This window comes from Hylobates moloch, unplaced genomic scaffold, assembly GCF_009828535.3.
Source record: "Hylobates moloch isolate HMO894 unplaced genomic scaffold, HMol_V3 SCAFFOLD_10, whole genome shotgun sequence".
Taxonomy (NCBI): Eukaryota; Metazoa; Chordata; class Mammalia; order Primates; family Hylobatidae; genus Hylobates; species Hylobates moloch.
Window position 1 is genome coordinate 66,885,219 of NW_026652285.1, and position 24,040 is coordinate 66,909,258.

At 34.8% G+C, this 24,040-nt stretch overlaps 1 protein-coding gene across 1 annotated transcript in view; it reads right to left on the bottom strand.

Annotated features, from left to right (window-relative positions):
• Positions 1-4,778: 4,778 nt before the first annotated feature.
• The window catches only part of LOC116475432 (putative ankyrin repeat domain-containing protein 20A2), a 54,161-nt gene continuing 34,899 nt past the window's right edge, over positions 4,779-24,040 (bottom strand). The window contains 9 exon segments of the mRNA XM_058445915.1: positions 4,779-5,595; positions 5,597-5,748; positions 6,855-6,983; positions 6,985-7,036; positions 8,416-8,579; positions 12,319-12,389; positions 18,372-18,446; positions 18,539-18,565; positions 21,039-21,120. Of these exon segments, the coding sequence (XP_058301898.1) occupies positions 4,779-5,595; positions 5,597-5,748; positions 6,855-6,983; positions 6,985-7,036; positions 8,416-8,579; positions 12,319-12,389; positions 18,372-18,446; positions 18,539-18,565; positions 21,039-21,120 (1,569 nt within the window).

A 24,040-nucleotide genomic window follows, 5' to 3' on the forward strand; every position in this document is an offset into this window, starting at 1 on the left:
GAACTACAGGTGCACACCACCATGCCTGGCTAATTTTTGTATTTTCAGTAGAGACAGGGTTTCACCATGTTGGCCAGGCTGTTTTTGAACTCCTGACCTCAGGTAATCCACCCACCTCAGCCTACTAAAATGTTGGGATTACAGACGTGAGTCACGGTGCCCAGCCCTTTTTTTCTTTTATAATGAAAACTTCCCCATGAGAATCAGATTATCAATTGTTTGCCTTTGTTTTCTTTTAAAGAGTTTCCTTTTCCATAGAGATATAGCATGATGAACATCTTGTTCTACAATTTCTTTCAGGGGACACTCAACTATATCATTGGGAAGCTCCAGTCAAGTAGAGATCTCCCTTCTTCCCAATCAAGATTCTTCATCTCAAAATGGTGTCCACCAAATGTCTTAATCCAGCTAGTCTCTTGCTTAGAAATTCATGAAATAAGAACCTTCTCGAGAAGTTGGAGGCTATTGATTGAGATGGTTTAATGCTGTTCCTTATTATCTGTTTATTATATGTTTTACTCCCAAGGCAGACATAAAAGTAGCTAATAATTCTATGCCTGATGTCTAACTCACTTCTATGGGAATCTATACAAAATGTTTTATTTATGAGACAGAGTCTCGCTCTGTTACCCAGACTGGAGTGCAGTGGCTTGATCACCACTTACTGCAGCCTCAATATTCCAAGCTCAAACGACCCTCCTACCACAGCCTCCCAATGTAGCTGGGACTACAGTTATGCACCACCATGCCTCAGCTAAGTATTTAATTTTTTTTTTTTTTAAAGACAAGGTCTCACTATATTGCTCTGGCTGATCTCAAACTCCTGGGCTCAAGCCATCCTCCTGCCTTAGCCTTCCAAAATGCTAGGATTACTGGCATGAGCCACCTCCCCCAACCAGGTGTTTAACTGGGGACTAACATGAAGCACTTAGTATGTGGAACATAGTGAGCTACATAAAATATTTGCTATTAGCATAATAATTTTATTGTATATCTTAACAAAATTGTGTATGTTAGGTAGGTGGCATGCCAATGGAAGTAGTCTCCTATAGCTGCACTGAATCATTCTTTTCACCACTGAGAGTTGCAGCAAATGGGGGGCATATAATTTATAACTTACTTTTCTCTCTGTATGACTCAATAGGCAATGACTATGTATGTACTACAATGAAATAGCACCTCCTGGATTGAATAGTACATAACTGACATGACCAGCAGAGACAGGCTAAAGACATTGAGCTGAAAATCCTGGACTCTATTGCTAAATCGAGGCTCCTGAATCAGTTCCTCTGAGCAACTGTTGCTGTGTTGCTGCCTTCACAAGCACTCTGCTGAACGCTCATATTGAGGAGCTGTACCATGGTGCATCAGACAAGCTGCAGCCAGAACTGCTCAGCTGACAAACTGGTAGCAGTCCAGAAACACAATTCTGGCTGCATAGTGAAAAAAGGCCAATTTAGATTCTTTTTCATAGTGAGAAAAACATAAACTTGTGATTGAATGATTCTCCTCTATTAGACTAATTGGTTTAGATCTGGTATTTAATTGCTAAAAATACATTTAGAATATAAACCTTACTGTGTCAAGGTCTCAAAGAATAAATAATTGGTATGGTATAAAGTATTTAATTGTATGCTAAAAACTTCTAAGCTAAAATATTTTCAATGTATGCAAGGATAGGTGGCATACATATTATATATTATTCCCCCGTTAAGCAAATTTATGAGACAAAATTATCTTCCATAAAAAAATAAAGGCCATGTAAAATTAAGGACTAAGTTTTTCTGCCCAGACTAGACAATAATTGCTAACACATAAGGTCAATGAGAGTCAGAACAGTCAGAGAAAGCGTCATGAAAACAAAAAAATTGTCTGCCAGGTCTGAATGAATGAGGCTAGATGAACAGAAACTGAGAAGGCAGAAAGGATAGTATGAGCAAGACAAGTGCTGAAATCTGCCCAATTAACTCTGAGAATAAAGTCAAATGGCAGGGAAATAAAAACATGTGTCCACATAATAACTTGTAAGTGAATGTTTGCAGCAGCATTTTTCATAATAGCTAAAAAGTGGAAACTAACCTAAAGGTCCATCAACTGATGAATGAATGGAAAACTAGTATAGCCATGGAATAGAATATCATTTAACTATAAGAAGAAGTAAACTGCCAATGTGTGCTAAAACATGCATGAATTCTGAAAACATTCAGCTACGTGAAAAAGCCAGTCATAAATGACTACATATTGTGTAACTCTATGTATATGAAATATGCAAAACAGGCAAACCTATGGAGACAAAAGTAGATGGTGGTTGCCTACAACAGGGGTAGGTGGAGGGACATGGAAGAAGGTTGCAGTCATGCCTAGGAGATGTGGGGTCGCTTTTGAGGGTGATGAAAATGCTGTGAATATACTAACAGATACTGAGTTGCACATTTTAAATGGTTGAACTGTCTGATACATGAATTATATCTCAGTGAAACTGTTTTTAAAATCCAATGGCAGGATCGAGATAATTTTCTCAGCTCTCAATTTTTGATGTACATACTATATCAGATCTAAATATTTCTACACTTTTATAGTATATTTTAAATAAAAAGTAAAGAAAATACCTAACTTTTCAAATAGTTTGTAAATTAACATAAAACATGTACATTTCAAAGAATAGTATAATAGCCTTTCTGTACAAGTTAACCTAGAATCTGTGAAATAAATAGACACAGATTCTGTGTCCATTCACAAAAGTGAAGAAATAAAACAATTTTCTGGAACATTCCATTAAACATTCTCCTCTGATTTAATCTGGCCTGCCTCATCATAGCAATACAAAAATTACTTGAAAATATGTTTAACAGGAAAAAAGTCAATTTTCTCTGAGGAATGATGTATAATTATCAACTTTTCCAAGGGTACATATTGTAAGAGAAAAGGCATGCAACTGTTTTTCAAAATGGTAGAACAAAAGTCACAATATAAAAAAAAAGTACATTATAAAGATAGTAAAATGGAAATAATTATAATGAAAATACAAAATCAAGCTTCTGCCAAAATTAGTATCCTAAAACATGTTATATAATTCAACCAGCTACAGAATAACTGTCAACATGTTAAATTCCATACATACTTGACTTTCCACTTGAAATAATTTCTTCTTTGAGGCCTGTTTCTCATCCAAATTAATGTGACAACATGATGTACTTTCCAGTGGAGACTCTAACATAATTTTTTAAGGGAATCAGCCACTTCTTGTTGAAGTTGTCTCACAACCACCTGATAAAATATTTTTGTTACTGATTTTATTAATTGCCTCATTATTAAATTATGTTAATAATATTTAACTCTAACATGCCTACTTTGAAAATAATCACACACATCAATTCACCGTCTTTTCATCATATGTACACACTTTCATTTATTACTGAATTCAGTGAGGGATGCAGAATGTGTTATCCTCCTGCCAAATTGGTATTCTCTTACTTAACACAACAGATTCATCCCACCATTCAATCATCTTAGAAGCTCAACTCAACCTCAAAGTTCCTAACATATTCAATCAACTGTTCAAATCCTTCCAACAGATTCCTGTCTCAGAATAAAAGTAAAATTCCAATGGCCTTTGAGGCCCTAGGTAAACAGGCCTCTACCTCCCTCTCTGACTTCAAGTTCCTACAACTCCCTCCTGTAATTACTCCATTCTCACTGTACATGAAGCCTGCCACCCCTCTTTAGTCTGAAAATGGGGATCTAATGCCTAACTCATAAATCACAGGCAGCTACAGTATATCTTTGTACTGGACAAAGTTATATTCAAATGACAGTCATTGAGCCTTGAAATAAAAATTATGAGCTAATTATTAATAAACATATTCAAAGTAAATTATGAATACCAGTGAGAAGACTAAATCAAACATGGCTTTGCTGAAATTTACCACATTTACCCTAAATTATAATTTTATAACAAGTAGGTGCCTTTAAAACATTACGTGGTCATAAAAATATGTAATTTGAGACTGACATATTTTCAGATTTAAGTTATATTAATATGAATAATAATAAAGCTATACCAACCAAAATATATAAAAATCTACCTAAAGCAAGATACTACAAGACACAGCAATACACTTCAGTTCATCTGGGAAATCTAGAATTAAGTGTCGAAGCAAATCACTTAATTAAATTTTAATTTGAAAATACTCATTTCAGGTGTAAACATTTCCATTTATACCTTCATCATGGTCTTAACATGTGGCAACATAAAGACATTAAAATTATTATTTCAGCAGTACAGGACTATCTACCTTAAAATATGACTCTGTGCCTAATAAAATTTCATAGGTGACACAATGTCTTTTCTCAAAGTAAATCATCTCTCAGCTCTACCTTTTATTTCCTGGAAACAACGTATGTTTCTAAGCTGATATAGTAAACACATTTTTCCTTTTTTTACTAAAAAGTTTTGTTGAAATATAATTTACATACTATAGAATGTATCTGTTTTAACATGAAGTTAAAAGATTTTTAGTAAATTTACTGAGTTGTGCAGCCATCTCTACAATGCAACTTTAGAGCATTTCCATCACTGCAAGATCCCTCACGCCCATTAGCAGTCACTACCAGCTTCCAGCCCCAGCCCTTCACAAACATTAATCTACTTTTTGTTCCTATACATTTATCTTTTCTGGATGTTTCATGTAAATGGAATTATACACTAGGGTAAACACACTTTTTATCTATTGATTTTTATATTCAACTAGGTACAACATGTATCCAGAACCAAATGTTTAAATTTTCTTTCTAGAAGTTTGAAAGTATTTATCTTCCTTGGTACTTACTACTCTTTCTGTTTTCTCTTTCTCATATTGAAAGAGACTTTCTTTTAAATAATTATATTCATTCATTCGCTTCTTATTTTTCTCTTCTAGCAGGAGGTCTTTCTTTCCACTCTCAATAAAGCCTCTTTGGATATTAATTACTATCTCTTCATGATCCTCTTTCTGATGAACATCATCTAGTTGCTGTTCAAGCCACAGATTTTCACGTTGGAGTTAACATATCCTCTCTTCTACACAGTTCCACTTTCCAGTGGATTTACTCACTTCAGCTTCTGCATTTTGATACATCTCTTTCATTGCCTTTATTTGCTGCTGTGTTTGGCTTAGGTCGTTTTGTACAGTTTCTAAAGCCAATGACTTTTTTCTGAGAGTATCTCTTGTCTTACGGAACTTATCTTTTAAGGTATTGAATTTAATTTGCATTTTAGAAAGTTGTTCAGTAAGAAACTCATTCTCATCTTTTACTTTGGAAATATCAGAACTGATTTTTACTTGTTCAGAAACATCTTGTGTTCTCTCTAAAGCAAGTTTTAGGTCTCTTTCTGTTTTCACACTTTCATTGTGTTTACTTATAGCAGCAGCCAGTCTAGACTGATAAGATTCAATGTCAGCTTCCAGTCTTTCCTTGCTTTCTTTTTCCTTCAACAGTTTGGAATTGAGCCTTACATTCTCAGCTTTGAGATCATTAAGCTCTTGTTGATACTGGAATGCTGTTTTTGTTATCATTTCCTCATTGAGTTTCATACTCTTTTCAAGGTCAGCATTTATTTAACAATTTTAATTCCTTAAGATATTTATTTTCTTTTTCCAGGTTGTCATTTTTCATTGTGCATATTTCCTGTCTGAGTATAGCAATATCTGTCTTCAAAATGTAATTTTCATCCATCAGATCTTTCATTTCTTCATGATTATGAAAATCCTAAATAAAACAAAAGAAAGTTTTAGCTAGCACTCAATAAAATAACATATCATGTTTACCTCTGAAGTTAATAAATAACCTGCACATCCATATACTAAAAAGGTTACTGTAAGTGGGTGTCCAACTGGAGAAAAAGTTGAAGCAAAACTTTGAACCTTTTAGAGCATCAATTCCAAAAAGTTCAGAAATGTATTTAAAGTCAATAAATTTATAAAAGTAAACACACACACACACACACACACACACCAGAGAATTTTTAAGAATATCAGAATTGGAAAAGCCTTTCCCTGAATTACAACAAACCCAAAAGCATAAATTAAAGCTTTAACAAATTTGACTAAATTAAAATATATTAAAAAATTCCATTTACACTTTGCTATCTAACCCATACACCACCCTATAGTAAGAACCTTAGTTCACACGTATTTGGACAGATAAAATTTCCCAAAGTTATTACAGTTCTGTTTCACTGATAATATTCTATTGCAGTTTGATTCCTTTAACACTTTTATAGTCAGTTATAAGAATTACATTTACTAAATCATAAATCTAGATATTATACTAGTCACTCCTATATATATTCATTGATGAACTCATCTAGTTACCACAATTTTGAGAAGGGTTAAAAATATAAGCAAGCTACAGGATTTTCCCCAGGACTGCTGACTCTACTTCTAGTTCTCCAACAGATCACAGTTACTTCTGTGGTGCAAATATATCAATACGAAAGAAAACTTTTATTTCAAAACACCAATAGGAAATAAGATAAAATTTATAGAGCTCTTCTTAGAATATCATGAGATTATTTGTGATTGCAATAATTTGTTTCTTCTTTGTAATATTAGGTACAGTAATCAATATGAAATAGGGGAAAGTAAAAGGAACAATTTTACTGGGAACAAAATTTTCTATGTGGATGCCAAGATTTATAATAAATATTAATAATTGTACCTGTAAGTGTCATCATTCATTTTTAAAAATGAGATAACATTTCTGGTTTGTTTTAGACCTAAATAATATATATTAAATAAAGTGGATATTATAAGTAACATACAGTTTAAAATATAGAGTTTAAAATACAGAATTTTTACCAAAGATTGATTTACCTGATTTGGAGTATTTCTTGCAGTCTTCGGTTTCATCTCTAGTGATTGAACAGTCGGCTCAAGTTGTTTTGCTTCAACTTCTTTCTTATATTGTTTCTCTTTCCTTTCTAATTCTTCTGTATTTTTTTTTGTACAGCATATTAACATTTGTTTTTTCTTCATTTTCTTGTTTTAAGGTGCGTCTGCAGATAAAGACATTTATCTTAAAATTCATTTTGTTAAAAAATAAAAAGTTCATCTTGTGATCTACCTCTGCATATGTTGTTTATTATCCTAATAAAATTTCTACATTCTATATTATTTTTCCTTTGTAGTTTTCAGATATTTAATTTCTCACTTCAACATCTTCAAAAGAATGCATATACTTGAAAAGTAGTGAGGAAAGAATATTCTGCTAAAGTTTCTGTTCCTAGTCACTCTAGTATATATTACAAAAAAGGATACTGGAGATTATTCAGTAAAGTTACAAGTTCAAAATTACCTTTTTGAATCACACAGTCATAATCACTCCCTAATTTAAAAAGATCATTTACAATTAACTAATTTTTTAAAGTTACTATTTATTGACAAGTGTATAAGTTCACCAGAAATAAATTTCAATCTTTACGAAATATTGCAAGTATCTCTCCAAATGATTGACAGTGTAAGATGGCACCTTCAGATGTCTCTCACACAAACTATATCTGCAGATGACTGTAACCCAAAACTAAGTTAAAGAGTCTAACATCTCCACACTTTTTACATTTCTTTCTTAATACTTTCAACACCTTGTTATGACATATATTTTATATAGTTATTGGCCTATTTTTCAATATGTGTATTATATAATTAATGCCCTTAATAAGTATGTGTATGTTTACACAAGTTATATTTTCCTGTGAAATCTAGTCCCAGAAGTGAAGTTGGTGAGTTAAAGGGATGTCAGGTTATTTGAAATTTTGACACACAGCACTAAGTTACCCTTCAGAAATAATTTACCAATTTTATATACCAACAGTGTATGAGAATGCCTTTTTCCTCACATTTGCCAACACTAATAACTACTTTATAAACATCAGCATGACTTTAAAAAATATCTTATTTTATGTTAATTTGCATTTTTCTGATTACCAGACAGGGCTACATATCCCTGGTAAAAGTATAAAACTTGTTAATCATAAGGAATATTAGTCCAATTTTAAATTAGTTTATAGCACAATGACAAGTATCTGCTGTTAAATACTGCTATAGCCAGCCAGGTATGGTGGCTCACTCCTGTAAACCCAGCACTTTGGGAGGCTGAGGTGGGCAGAACACCTGAGGTCAGGAGTTCGAGACCAGCCTGGCTAACATGGTGAAACCCCATGTCTACTAAAAATACAAAAAATTAGCCGGGCATGGTGGCACATGCCTGTGTTCCCAGCTACTACGGAGGCTGAGGCAGGAGAATCACTTCATCCCAGGAGGCAGAGGTTGCAGTGAGCCAAGATCATACCATTCCACTCCAGCTTGAGCAACAAGAGAGAAACTCCATCTCAAACAAAACAAAACAAAACAAAAAAAACCACTGCTATAGGCTTACCTATCATGCTCTTCCTTCAGCTTCTTGGGAAATTGCTGAGGATATGTTTTCCCAACCTTTCTTTGTTGGGTTAATCTGTCAGCAGCAGCAGAAGATGTGCTATCACATATATTTTCTGATAGTTGTATTTTTTCACTTTTGTTTGTATTATTTCCTTCTTTGACCTTTAATAAAAGTAATATTAATAATAATTATTATTTTATTCAATAAATAACTTTTTCCCTGATTTTTTCACTTGATTCAGGTTACCGTCACCATTTTAATCATAAAAATATTTTGTACTTAATTTAATTTTATCATTATACCTAGTTATTATAATTATAAGATATTCTTATTATCTCATCATTGAAATTTTTGTAAAGTCTGCTCATTTCTGTTTGAGTGAATAGAAGAATTTTCCAAAATTTCAAAAAGGGCTCTTCTCCATTTTGTGCTTTTATTCCCACCCACTCTGCTATCTGATATAAATGTTTATGCTATCTGACTGGCAGAAACAGAGAAATAAAAAGACACAGGCATAACATATGTCTTCTGTCTTTACCACCTGGATTTTACATGAAATAGCCAGATAAAGAGGATGTGACCTTGTAGGGCTTCAGGAACAGAAAAGAAGCTCTCCCTTTCCTGCACTAAGCTATTCTTTTTCCCACTGCTTTTTATCTCTCCGTTTTCTTCTTTGAATCCTGGGATATCAAAAAAAGTAAAGGTGCTCCCTGAACTATGGGAACAAAAGTTTGCCACAACACAAGAAGCAGAGTGAAACTGCTGAGTTTCTAGTGTAGAATTCTGGAAAATGAGATGCTCCCCAGATTTCACATTCAATTACCACAAAAGTTTATAGGTGGAAAACATATGGTACAGTTATCTACTTTAGCCCCATTATCTATGGGAGTCAAACCAGCCAAGACATATTAAATGTTTCATCCAAAGCTCCTAAGGTGGCATTCCCTAGCATTTCATGGCACCAAATAACATGATACAATTCTATATTGCTGAATTACATAAATTACCAGATAAATTTATCAAATTAGTCAGTTATATTAAAAGTCTAACTTAAGCAAAGCAATTTAATGCCTCAGAGGGTGGAAAAAGGCCTCATCTGCTTTACTTTGAAAAAAGTAAATCTCTAGATTTTTGTCTATCTTTAGAACACAATGTACAGAACTCAATTTTCTACTAAAGAGTCAAATGCTAAATTTTTGGCTGAGAAGTTATGCTTCTTATATGATAAAAAATCATACATGTCAAAACTTACCATACTTTATTAAACAACATAATATAAAGGTCTGATTCAACAGAAATATTGGAGAGTGGTAATTTTTTAAAATATGTGGAAGTATGTATTTGTTTTCAAAAGTATTTGAAATAACCATGATGGGACTGTAAATTCAAACAGTTTGAGCTAAGCAGATAAACTTGCATGCATGAAAACACAATAACAGACTCCTTTGGCTGGGAATATTCATTGCAACTCTCAAGGTTAGATGTGTTTTTGTGGCTCTTCTCAGTCATTGCTTCCCACCCATTGTATTCTCATTCTATCATTAAATAAATGTAATTCATCTCTAAATGAATACAGAAAAAAGAATCTGGAATCTAGAGCTTGTTTCTTTAGCGATTTCTTTAAGTTGATCTGGTTCAGAAGGTCACATGGTATATGGCTGAATTAGTTTCCCAGCCCATATGCCACTTGGAAGACTGAGAGTGAGACTTAGGTTGATTAATGAACAAACATTATGAGAACATTCTCCAGAACTGTTATTTAGATAGAAGAACTCATCTACTTTGACACATAATTACACATTTAGAAAACCCCACTGTAACTGTACACATGAGATTTTCTTGAATAGAAAATTAGACTGAATCAAATAATTGATAAACAGAAAAAAGAGAAGCAGCAAGTGAACCTCTGTCTTTTTGAAGTTGAACTGTCTCTTTCTCCAAAGCCAGGAACTCTACTTGTAACATGCCTACCTCGTTCTTAAACCTTGGAATATCTTGCTGTAAGTCTTCTAGCTATACTTTTTATGTCCTCTTACTATGTGGTAGAGAATAACTCACATTTTATAATTCAAGATTCATGCTTTGGTAGTTATCACCACTGGGATTGTCATATAGTGGCTTCTGGAACAAGCACTGTATTGGTTTTCTGTTTTTATAAGTATCTGTAACAGCAGATTTACTGTGGCTTTCTATCTGAATCATATGCTCCATTTCTTTGGGGTGGGTAAATCACAAATCAAAAACACTTTCAGGATCTCTAGACTGAGGCCAATGCCTAATGTCTAATTTCCAATTAGTGGTATTTGGGTTTATATTTTTTGCCATTTGCGTGTCAAACAATCTTTTTCATTTCAATCATAATTGCTGGGTTCCTTAATTTTTCAGTTCCTTTACCATTACAGAAATTTTCTTCATCTGTGTCAGAAACAAGCTATGTGTCTGGTTTGTTTTCATTTTTATAGTCTGATTTGTTTTCATTTAAATGAAGCTTAGAAGATGACTGGTAAGTGTATTTCAGGGACCTGGAGTGTGAACAGAATGAAAAGACATTTGACATGGGCTTCCTCTGTTCAGGCGCTGTCTGGAATGCCACAGAGTTAGACCCTCCTGATGCATCTTCCTCCTCACAATCAGGGACATGATTCATTAGATTAGAGGGCACTCCCTTTAAGTTCGTCCCTCTTTAGAGTTACTATGTAGGAGCTCTTCCTCAGGGCAAGCAGTAATTTTGGAGTTTTCAAAACTTTCACCAATATTCAGCTTGAACTTATTTGTAATGAATTTTAAAGGAAGTCCTGAATATACAGATATATTCCCTTTATCACAATTCTTACCCAGTTCTGGTTCTTGAGACTTTTTCCCCCCACAGGTGCAAAAGTGGAAAACTAATTTGCTTGTTTGGTTTCTCAGATGTCTTTTCTGTCAGAGTGCATGTTTTAAAATTAGCTTTAATCAAGTATAAACAAAGAAATATTAGAAAATAATGAAAATTTAACTGTGAAACAATCTATGTGTTGCTACTCTTAAATTATGGGATTGTAACTAAAAAGTGAAAAATAATTTGCCATGCTACAGTGCATTTATATTTCTGAAGATTAACTAGAGACTAGGCAAACACTAAATTATTAAGAGCCAAACTGAACACCAATCAGAAAGAGAAGCAAAATTTTAAATTCTAATTCAAATGATGTACTATGATAGTATTATGTATTTAGATAGATTTTCTGCTTATCTCCACTTCTAATATATTTTAAATCCCACTAGTGATAGTGGATGGATTTTTTAAATTTTAGTAATATTTACTATTTATTTATGTTGAAATAAATTTATTGTTTGTACCCTGACACCAACGGTCCCATTCTGCAAGGTAGAATTCTCTTAATAGGCAACTGGGTTGACTTTTATGACCCCATTCACTCCCTGAACACAGACACAGAAGTCAACTGGTGACCACAAAACAGAGTAAATCTTTAAACTCGGGACTGGTAACCAGCAATATAAAACTGCAACATTTGAACCACTGGCAATGATGACTCCTTTAACATTAGTTTAACTCAGTGGCCATCATTGTTAAATTGTTCATAATTTCTATTCCTTAGTAATATGACTCAATATTTCATGTTACCTTCCATATTATGAGTAAGGTTATAAAAATAAAGGAGCAAGATAATTCTGGAAATTTCTTGCCTCAATTCCAAGTGTAAAGACAGCTATGAGTTACTACAGATGGTAGGAATATCTTAAGTTTCATAACTGGTTAAAATGTTTTAAATATTAAATATTATGATCTATTGGATTATAAAGGTATAGTCTAAAAGGTCATGTCATTTGGACTACACTTTGTTACTAAAGCAAAAAAAAAAACCCAATATTAAACAAGAAACTTAAATTTTTATATACCTGTGGTTGTTTCTTTTCACTTCTTTCAAGCCTTTCTTGCTCTTCCTCTGAAGCCACTCGTAAGGCTTGTTCTGTTGACAAATTCATAGGTTTAGTTCAAATGAACTAAGAACAGTTAGATAAATACTATAATCTTTATAAAAAGAGAATAACATTTCTTTGTATTTTACATTTTGAGAGTTTAAGTGAAGCTGAATGTTTACTGAAATATTTACTTATTTAAGAAATACTTCTAAATATCCAAAACTTCAACAAACTACTTGGGGAGATACTAGATATCACCAGGTTCAAGCCATAAACAATCTCAGAGTCACTCACAAATTGTTCCACCCAACATAGATAAACAAAACTGTTGGAAAAAAAAAACAAAATTTTAAAATACAGTCAAAATATACAATGTAACACTTTATTATACTTCATAACAGTATCTTTTTAACAACACACCAATTGAGTTGGCAGTTACTAACAATTTGCAAAATTGTTGTTTATACCTTAATTAGTGTGCACCCCGTTTTTCACATCACAAATGTTCTACTATTCTGAAAAATTTATTTTCATCTTTTAAGACTCAGAATGTAGGCTGGGCATAATAGCTCACATCTGTAATCCCAGCACTTTGGAAGGCCAAAATGGGAGAATTGCTCGAGGCCAAGAGTTTAAGACCAGCCTGGGAACCATAGCTAAACCTTGACTCTACAAAAAATTAGACAGGCATGGTGATATGTGCCTGTAGTCCCAGCTATTCAAGAAGTTTAGGTGAGAAGATCCCTTGAGCCCAGGAGTTTGAGGTTGCAGTGAGTCTCGATCATGCCATTGCACTCCACCCTGGGTGACAGAGTAAGAACTTGTCTCCAGCAACATGAAAAGAAAAAAAAAAGGCTCAGAATGCTATGTGAAGTCTTCCTTGATTCTAGCTATCTTTCTCCACATACACAGGTGTCTGCTTCTTGGGGCTTCCTTGGTACTTTGTCAATTTTTCCAGTATCACTTTACCACCTGAACCACAAATGATGTCTTTACATGTCGATCCCCTTTGCTGCTAGACTGTAGAAGAAAATCTTTTGAATCATCTTTGTATAAACAGTCTTAACTTAGCTAAATAATTAGTTACTGAGTTCCTGCTAAGTGTTAAGCACTGAAGTTTAAGAAAGGAAAATAAAAGCAGTCAGGGATGGCTTTCCTAAAGATCATGCATGAGCTGAGACTTAGAGGGTAAGGTTAGCCAGATTAAGGGAGGCAGAGGCAGGAAAGGGTAAGCACACGCCAGGCAGCAATAAGAGAGGGAGACAAGCCTCCAAGAGCATATGTATTTCTCTACAAAACAGGAATGGTGAGGGGGGCATTACCAGCAGCTTAGTAATTCCAGAGAAAAAGGCAGATGAGGAAAGGGCTAGAGATGGAGATTTGGACAGAAGTCAGTTTCTTTTTCTTTTCTTTCTTTGAGACAAGGTCTTTCTCTGTCTCCCAGACTGGAGTGCAGTGGCATGATCTTGGCTCACCGCAACCCGGCCTCCCAGGTTCAAGCAATTCTCCTGCCTCAGCCTCCCGAATAGCTGAGACTACAGGTGCATGCCAGTACCACCTGCTAATTTTTGTATTTTTAGTAGACATGGGGTTTCACCATGTTGGCCAGGCTGGTCTTGAACTCCTGACCTCAAATGATCCAGCTGCCCCAGCCTCCCAAAGTGCTGGGATTACAGACATGAGCCACAGTGCCCAACTCAGAAGTCAGTTTCTGAATGCCTTATATAAACCTTTAAGATGCTTGGACATTAGGTATTCAGGAGTGGTTCACAGATCTATTTGTATTAGAGATAATTAACTCTAAATACTGTGAGGAGCATAAAATTCTGAGGCATATAAATAAATGAACAAAGATAAAATATAAGGCAATGTTGCAAAGATGATGCAGGCCTGAGAAGATGTTTTTAGAAATATTTAGAATATAAGTATCAGTGGCCATTATAAGAATGAATTTGTACTGAATGAATAAATGTATATATCTCGGTCCCTGGAGAAATACATTCTGCTCATTACTTTACAAAAGTTATCAAATGAGAAGTAAAATAATATACATAAACTGTTTCGGTTACTTGTATTTACTTTATACTTTTTCTGTTTCAGCTTTACTGTGCCAAGAAAATGCATTTGGGTTTGTTGTTGTTGTTGTTGTTGTTGTTGTTGTTGTTTGAGATGGAATATCACTCTTGCTGCCAGGCTGAAGTGCAATGGTGTGATCTCAGCTCACCACAACCTCTGCCCCTCAGATTCAAGCTATTCTCCTGCCTCAGCCTCCTGAGTAACTGGGATTACAGGCATGTGCCACCATGCCCAGTTACTTTTGTATTTTTAGTAGAGATGGGTTACTCCATGTTGGTCAGGATGGTCTCAAACTCCCAACCTCAGGTTATCCACCCGCCTCGGCCTCCCAAAGTGCTGGGATTACAGGCGTGAGCCACCGCTCCTGGCCACATTTGGGGATTTTGTTTTAAAAGTTCTGCTTCCTAGATCTACCAAGCTCATGAGAAAATAGAAGCAAACAAGTCATTTGCATATGTAAGAAACTTTGGATTTATAGCTTGTTATCACCACTCTAGAAGATTATCATCATGTTTTGCAAAACAAAATGTTAATTCTAGACATAAGCGGTAAAAGAAATTAAAACTGTAGGGGTGAAAAAATATTGCATAATTTATTATTGTTCACCTGATCATATAACTGATTAAGGGCACTGAATTTAACTTGTATGTAAAGTAGACCCCATAGTAGCTGCAATTAATCAATAGACTGGGTGTTCTAGCAGAATTAAATTTGATGCTCATGTGTTATCTTTAAATGATACAGCTCTGCTGAAAATCCATACTCCTAGTGCATGATTATCCATTAAGACAAGGTGATGGAATGTGTGAGTACAGCTTAGGAGACATCACAAGGCAAATGCTCAATGGTTCCCATTAATATTGGGAAAATCAACACTATAATACAGAAAGCCAAAGACATTATTTAATATTTGGTTTTGGAAGGTATTTTTAGTGACACTGCATACAGTTGTACCTAATAATTGTGGAATTAGAGATGTAAAAATAATCAAAGCCACATTGTGTTTGAGAAGGAAATCTGTAGACATCTACCTGGTTTTCCCATCCAGCCCCAAAATTCTAAATATAATCATGGTACCCACACTCAAATTTATGTTAAATACTAACCTCAGTGAAATTACTCTTTCTCCTCATTCTCTTTGTTATTTATATGTTGCTTTCCTTAAAGGAACAATACAAATGCCTTGCTAAGAAGCATTCTGTTTGGTTGTAGGCTGCATAAGGGGAGTAAACACAAAGTACATTTGACCACAAAATGACTTTTTAAAAGTCAGAACTATGGTAGCATGAAGCCAACCAAGGTAATCTAGAATAAAATTTTCTATGCTTCTTTCCCTTCTTTGCTCTCTTTCTACTCTAATAGTTGTGATTCACACAGGTAGAGTATAATTGCCTGATAGAAACACAGCTCCAAGATTAATCCTTTCTTTAACTGTGAAGTTCGTGTGTCCAAAGTCTGTAGTTGCTGTCTGATTTTTGATCACTGATGGTGATAGATATTTATCATCAACTCACAACTTCCCAAATTTTTGAAAGGTCTTACTATTGATGGTTCAAGTAGTAGAAATATAATCTAAAATACCTGAAAATAAAGTTTTTATTTATTAGAATGTAAATAGTAATACAAATTGTAATAAGGTATAAAAATTCCTTCTTCACTGAAGAAGTACCATGTTGTCCTCTACCCCACAAACACACTACTCCTTCATGGTCTAATGTATTTTACAAGTCCTGTAATTGCTATTAACTCAGACGAGTTTACTTAACTAGAAGCTCTCACTTTGTTCTAAGCTTTTGTTATTTACTACAATTTACTTTGAATCAATTAACGATGTCTATTATATATTTTGTTTTCCATGAGAAATTTTATTAATAATTAAGATTCTTCAGAGATAAGAAAATATTTGAATAACTAACTTTGTGCATAAACACATTAAGGTTAAATACCCATGACATTATTGTGTGTTTCTGTGTACTAGAGACAAAAACTTCAAAAAAATTTTTAATGAATATACGTTAAATTAAAAACTGCTTTCATTAAACTGAGATGATCTTCCCTCCATGCATGAATACCTTCAGAATTCACATGTGAAGCCTTAAATATAGACCAATGATTTGTATAAAATATAATAGCCTTAAAAATCTTATTTGTAGCTGGCACAGTGGCTCCCGCCTGTAATCCCAGGACATTGGAAAGCTGAGGTGGGCAGATCACCTGAGGTCAGGAGTAGGAGAGCAGCCTGGCCAACATGGTGAAACCCCATCTCTACTAAAAATAGAAAAATTAGCAGGGTGTGGTAGCACATGCATGTAGTATCAGCTACTCAAGGAGCTGAGGCAGGAGAATTGCTTGAACTCGAGAGGCAGAGGTTGTAATGAGCCAAGACTGAGCCACTGCACTCCAGCCTGGGTGACAGAGCAAGACTCTGTCTCAAAAACACAAACAAAAAACCTAATTGTTCCTATATAAAAATAAGTCTATGTTCACACTAGATCTGAAGCATACACAGTGCCGTGAGACAGGAAAGAAATATATTTAACAAGTTATATTCCTGGTTTCTGTATAAATAAAACTGTTGAATTTAAGCTTTTAAGACAAGTCAAGGAAAAGAGCAAAAAACACAAAAGTGAAACTTGAAAGTTCATTTCACCAACAAGGCCTCACGATCACTGGACATTCACAAACTAATATATACTGTTCAAAACATTAGTTCAGAATTTTGATCTGAGTATCCCCAGAGTTTCAGTTTCATTTAAGGATGTCTAAGAGGTCAAATAAGACAATGTCATTTGCTCTTTTCAGTTTTCTTTTCTGAGAACAGCACAGCAAACTTCTTCAGAGAAATGAATTGTCCTAACTTCATAGGCTAAAGGCTCATGGGTTGTAGTTCTAAGGGCATTTATAAAATATGCTAATGCATGCTTGCATTCTGAACTTTTTAGCTTTAAATTCTCATATAGTAAATACTAATAGATACAAACTGATTAAACAAAAGCCCTTTTAATCTGACATTATTTTTATTTTTTTTTTTCATTCATCATTTATCAGCAACAGGAGAGTCTAACTAAATGTGGTAAAGTGGTCTAAGGGAATACAATGAAAAGTGTAAAATGAATTAAACCAGAGATAATCATATCAATGTGGATACATCTGGAAAATATAATACAACGTACACCAAAGAAAGTGGCAGAAAGGTATATAAAGTGTATAACCACTCGCATACCATTTTAGGACTCAAATAAAAAAATCTGCATACTATTTCTGAGCATCACAATATAGCTAAGGATTTCAAAAGGGCATTGAAATGCAAAATAACCAATTTATGATGTCAGTAGCCTCTATGCAATCATGTTTTAAAAACCTTAACATCAAAAAGTCTCAAAATCACCATTTTAAAAGATTGTGTCTACCAGTTATAAATGAGTACTTTCCTCATTTTTAATAATCAAAGATGCAACAAACACACATACACACACCTATAAATACACATACACACACAGTCTGCTCTTTAGAACATCTGATTGGCTTCAGATCATCAGTGTAATAACACTAGCAGCAAGCCTCTAAAGTTAAAACAGAAACTGACACATTAATAAGTAAAGCTTTCCTCTAGTTAAAGATCAGAACTCCAACTAGCACATAACTCACTGGAAATATCTTAGAGTCTCAAAATTCACCGCTTTGAATCCCTGACAAGAATAAAAATTTTATATTGAAAACTGTATGCTATTCAAAACATTAAAATAGAAACATCTCAGTTAAAGCTTACATTTTTAAAATCTTTTTTATGCTTCTAAATTTATTTTTATTCAAATATGGATACCAACAATAACATTTATGTCAATGCCTTCCATTCAGTTTTGAACAAATAGAATTAGGGGTAAGAATAACGTGAGTACCTCCAGTCATTGAATGTACTTATTTCCAGCACTCCATTTGTATTGAAAACATACCTGCTCTCAATGTCTGTACATTCTTTCTTTGTACTGCTCCTTTCACAGCAGGATCTTCCATCTCAGTGCTAGGTTGAATGGGTTTTAAAAGAAAATGATTCATAAATCATATATATTTTATATAATATGGAGTTAGTGATTCAAAAAATATACATAATTAATTACCTTCAAGGAAGGATGTTTTGCAGGAGGCCCTACAAAGCAAAGGGGATATGTCATCAATTATATCTAAGTATGACTGGGCCAACCAAACATTCATGCAGTGTTACTATCGAGCTGAGTTCTCATGCCTGGCTATAAAAATAATTACTTAAGGTTTTGAGGGTTCTTCTTGGCTTCCTCTTTTCATTGCCTAGGACAGCAACATGACAGAAATATAATGAGGAAAATAGGAATATACGATTCCTAAAATGCACAGTTTACATTTCAATAGTGAGATTATGTTTCAAATGCCTATACCTAAAATAGAAAAGCATGGACATCACTGTGAACACATGGACTCATGGGGAGAAAAGGCACCGTTAAACAGAGGTGCAAATCAAACCTGAGGGAATCAATGTCAAAGTTGATGGTGAATGTACAGAGTATTTTAACTCAACACATCAGAGGCATTGCTGCCAACACGCCACAAACAAATTCCCCTTGTCCTGTCACTAAGGAAATACACAGTTGGGATGACAGTTCAGGTGAATGTGCGATTCACCGCTCATCAAAGAAAGTGTTCTAAATTGATCAGCTAGGATACACACTTATGAAATGACAGCTAATCAAAATACTCATTCTTCCCATGACCACATGGGCTACTGCAGCACCTACATTTCTCCTATCCCCTCGTTTGGCCTTGAATTAGAGCTCCTTGATCCACTCATGCAAGGCGGCCCGTAAAACACATCAAATAAACCATGTAAAATCAGCTTCCAATATCAAAATATTTATCAAAAAAGAAAACACTGAATTACCACAGACTTGCTGGATACAAATACACTTTTATATTGCAAAATTAGTGCAATATTCATTGAAAATGACAATTTTCATATTTACAGAATGAATTTTATAATATGATTGCTTCTAAAATTAGCTAAGTTCAGTATATCATCTTACACTGTAAAGGACTTTTATAAAACAGCTATCAAAGAACTGGCTGTCTCAAAAAAAATTAGCCAAAGCATCTATATACAACTTAATCATATCTAATTCACTCATGTCAATGAAACTTCTTTCTCTGGGGCCTGACAATTATGAAGTGAAATGAGCTGCTGTGGTTTACCCCAATTCTAGCACTCCCTCCTGCCTCCAGTACCCTCCACAGGAATAACCTCTTTTGTGAGACTGGGCATATGCTGAAGCAACTGGAAGTGAGTTGTCTCAAGTTTACTTGGCTTTAACTCCCAAGACCCCCAGCAAATTTCTTTCTTTCCTCCCTCCTTGTCCTTTCACAATCCCTCTTCCTTTGAAAAAGTAATCTTTAGATCTGTTGTCCTGATGCTTCCCTTCCTAACTGCTTTTTGTGGATAATTGTGACCACTTTTTTCATCTGTATTCAGCAGTAGTATATACCTGTAATCTCTCTGTTTTCATCTCATTCTCCTTCCCGTGGCTAGAATCATGCTCAGAAATAAAAGGAAATTAATGCTTTCCCTTGATTCTGTTATTTTTTAAATTGTTGTCCAATGGTTCTTTTTCCAGATTTCTCTAAAGGAAGACTATTTCCTTGCTATTCAGAGCTATGTCCAAGGACCAGTACCAACATCACCTGAGTACTCATGAGAAATGCAGAATCGATCAGAATGTGCATTTTCCAGAAGCTCCTCAACTACTTCATGAAAATTTGAATGCCCTGTTCTACACTGATGGGCTTCCATATTGGTTTACCCTGATTGCCCTTTTTGGCCTAGCCTCAATTTCTTCCCTATCATTTCTCTGAATTTAATACTATAAGCCATAATGTTTCTAATGAACTTCTAGTTAGGCGATACCTTCTCTAATTAATTTCTTCTCCACAAATCACCCAACACTATTCTTTTCAATTATGTTAATTTAACTTATATGATACTATTCCATGAGGTTACAACATTTTCTATAAAACTAAATTATAGCCATACATGGCCGACCACTTTTGGTGATGTTCATCTATGGTAGATAAAACACAGGTCTGTGTGGTAAAGTACCTCAATCCTTAATGCCTCCCCAGTAGTGAGGATGACAGCAAGAGTAGGAAAATGTTACTCTAATTGTCTCACACATTTTGGTACTGGAAGCTCACTTTATCTTCCTTCCTATTTCTAACACCCTGTTCTTCCTTCTTCTACAGAACAATTTGACTTTACTATCCTCCACTACACACACCCGCATATTTTTTAAATTTATTCCATGTACTCTCTGTCCTCCTCATTCTTTCTTTCTCTTTTATTCATTTCCTCTTCCCTCTCTCCTGACTTGTCTCAGGTCTTAGAGTATCTTAAAATGGAACTCATAACTCAGTTCCTTTAGTGGTACTCCCAATAGAATCAACTGCTGACCCTTGGTTAGAGACACAACTTATCACCATTTTACTTCTCCTTTACTTATTATACAGTTAACAGGACATTTTCTTTAGCTATTAGACTATATGGGTGCTCATATTTAAAAAAAAATCAAATGACTTTTTAAATAAAACATGGTTCTCACCTTCTCCTTTTCCATTGACTATTCTGTTTCCTTTTTCATGGGAAGGTCCAGGTAAAGGCTCTGACACTTTCTCAGGGACACACTGCTAAGGTAATATCAATAATTAGTTTCCATTTTAAAAATTATAATGAGTTACATCCAGAGTTTCTTATCAATCGCTTTTTATGAAACTGGGTCTCACTCTGTCAACCCAGGGCTAGAATGCAGTGGCATGATTATGGCTCACTGCAGTCTCAACCTCCTGACCTCACGCAATCTTCCCACCTCAACTTCTCAAATAGCTGGAACTACAGGTGCATACTATCATGCCAGGCTAATGTTTTTATTGTTATTTTTGTAGAGACAAGGCCTCACTATATTGCCCAGGCTGGTCTCAAATTCCTAGGCTCAAGTAAACCTCCCACTTCTGCCTCCCAAAGTGTTGAGATAACCAGTGTGCACCACCACAAACACAGCCCTAACCAATTTCTTTAAATAAACCTCAATGTTGCCCAGGCATGGTGGCTCACACCTGTAATCCCAGCCCTTTGCCAGGCCAAGGTGGGTGGATTGCTTGAGTTCAGGAATTTGAGACCAGCCTGGGAAACATAACGAGAACACATCTCTACACAAAGATACAAAAAGGAGTCAGGCATGATGGTGTGTGCCTTTATCCCAGCTGCTCGGGAGGCTGATGTGGGAGGATCACTTGAGCCTTAGAGGTGGAGACTGTAGTGAGCCAAGATCATGGCACTGCACTCCAGCCTGGGCAACAGAGCAAGGCTCTGACTCCACAAAAATTTCAATTTAAAATGTGAGAACTAAGGAAGATACAAAAAAAAACAAGCCTAATTGGTCAATGAGATATGAGCTTAAGCCAAGAAAGAAAAGAAACAACATGAAGTACAATAAAGTACATGGAGAAAGAGATCTATAACAGAGCATTTTGGTCTTTCATCTCCCTAATAATTCTAATTAATATTTATGCTACAATTAGTTTTTTTGTAAGTACTTCTGTGATAGAGTTTATTACTATAAGACATTCAATTACTTAAATATGGTCATCTACCACTACCTGAAAGCACATTATTGCCACAGAGAGAGAAATCTGGAACTTTCAACTTTCCACGTAGAAAAAGAATTGGTCACCAGAATTCTAAAGAGTAATGTATGGCTTGAAAAGGTATATTTAATAGAACATGAGTTGGGGCTAATAAAAAGTATAAGAAATGTTAATCTAAAATCACAATGTTAAGATTCCAGTTGAATGATACTAGAAAATACATTGTAATCCTCTTTGATACTGATGATGTATTTCTAATTTATTTCCTTTTTATTTATGGCATAATTTCTTAACATAACACATCAAAACTTATACATCCTTAAATATTAAAAAATAATACAAATGTAAGCAATATTTTAAATATTTAATTGTTAGATATATGAGGTATATTACTTATAACATTCCATTATATAAAAATTCATTTGTCTATTTATTCAGCATAAACGACTATTAAGGCTGAATGTCTCATGCCTGTAATCCCGGCACTTTGAGAGGCTGAGGCAGGCAGAACACTTGAGCCCAACAGTTAAAGACCAGTCTGGGCAACAAGGCAAAACCCCATCTCTACAAAAACCACAAAAATCAGCCAAGCATGGTGACACAGGTCTATAGTCCCAACTACTTGGATGGCTGAGGTGTGAGGATCACCTGAGACCAGGAAATGGAGATTGGAGTGAGCCAAGATCTCACCACTGCACTCCAGCCTGGGTTACAGAGTGAATTCCCATCTCAAAAAACAAGAATTAAAATGCTTCTTACATGGAAGACTATATTCTAGGAACTCCAGGATATACACAGATATGTTTACTGACCTCCAGTAGCTCATGGTATGCAGGAGCTTCCAATGATTATTTGAACAACTAAATATAAAAACTTCTGACACTCAAAATTTCAGAATGTGATATAAGGACTTTGAGCGGTTATTTTATTTTATTTTTTAAGATGTAGTCTTGCTCTGTCACCCAGGCTGGAGTGCAACGGTGCGATCTTGGCTCACTGCAACCTCTGACTCCTGGGTTCTAGCGATTCTCCCGCCTCGGCGCCATCATGCCCGGCTAATTTTTGTGTTTTTTTTTCTTTTTTTGGAGACAAGGTTTCACCACGTTTGCCAGGCTGATCTTGAACTCCTGACTTCAGGTGATCCCCCACCTCAGCCTCCCAACGTGCTAGGATTATAGGCGTGAGCCACCATGCCCGGTTATGTAAATATTTTAAATAAACTACAATGACAAAATTATGATGCTAAAGTCTTACCATATTGGTATTAAGAGTCTCTGCTTCTAGAACTGGTTATTTGCATCAAAATACATGTTATTCTATTAGATAAAGTGTTTTATATAAACTCTTCATGGACAACTTATGAAATACACAAAAATCCCTTTGTGATACAAATTTTGAGAGCATAAATTTAAATTTCTACATTTCCACAATTTATATTTTTAAGTCAGATACAGTCTTGTTATGTTGCCCAGGTTCTTCTCAAACTCCTGGGCTCAAGCAATCTTCCTGCCTCAAACTCCCAAGTAGCAGGGACGACAGGTGTACACCAACACACTCAGCAATTTTTCTACAATTTTTAATATTTTTTAATCTCACTACAGAACCAATAATATAAGTAGAGAAACAATCTCTCCTAAAAACTATAGGATACCAAAATAATAAGTTTCCATGAAATAAAAGCTATATGCTATGTGCTGAACATTTTTGTAACTAAAAGGTACCTGGGGGATTCCATGATTACTGCAAATAATTTGATCCACTGAAGATTTATACAGGCATAAATATTATGAAAGTCACACTCATATGATTTAAAAGTCAAAGTGTTAGTATTTATCCAAATAAACCTTAACCAAATTTCATATTTCCTCTACTGGAGAAAGCATTTCCTAATGTGATTTTCCTGTCACTACTTATTTTACAGTTCATTTTTTTTCAGCTCCCACCGTGTCACAGTACTTAT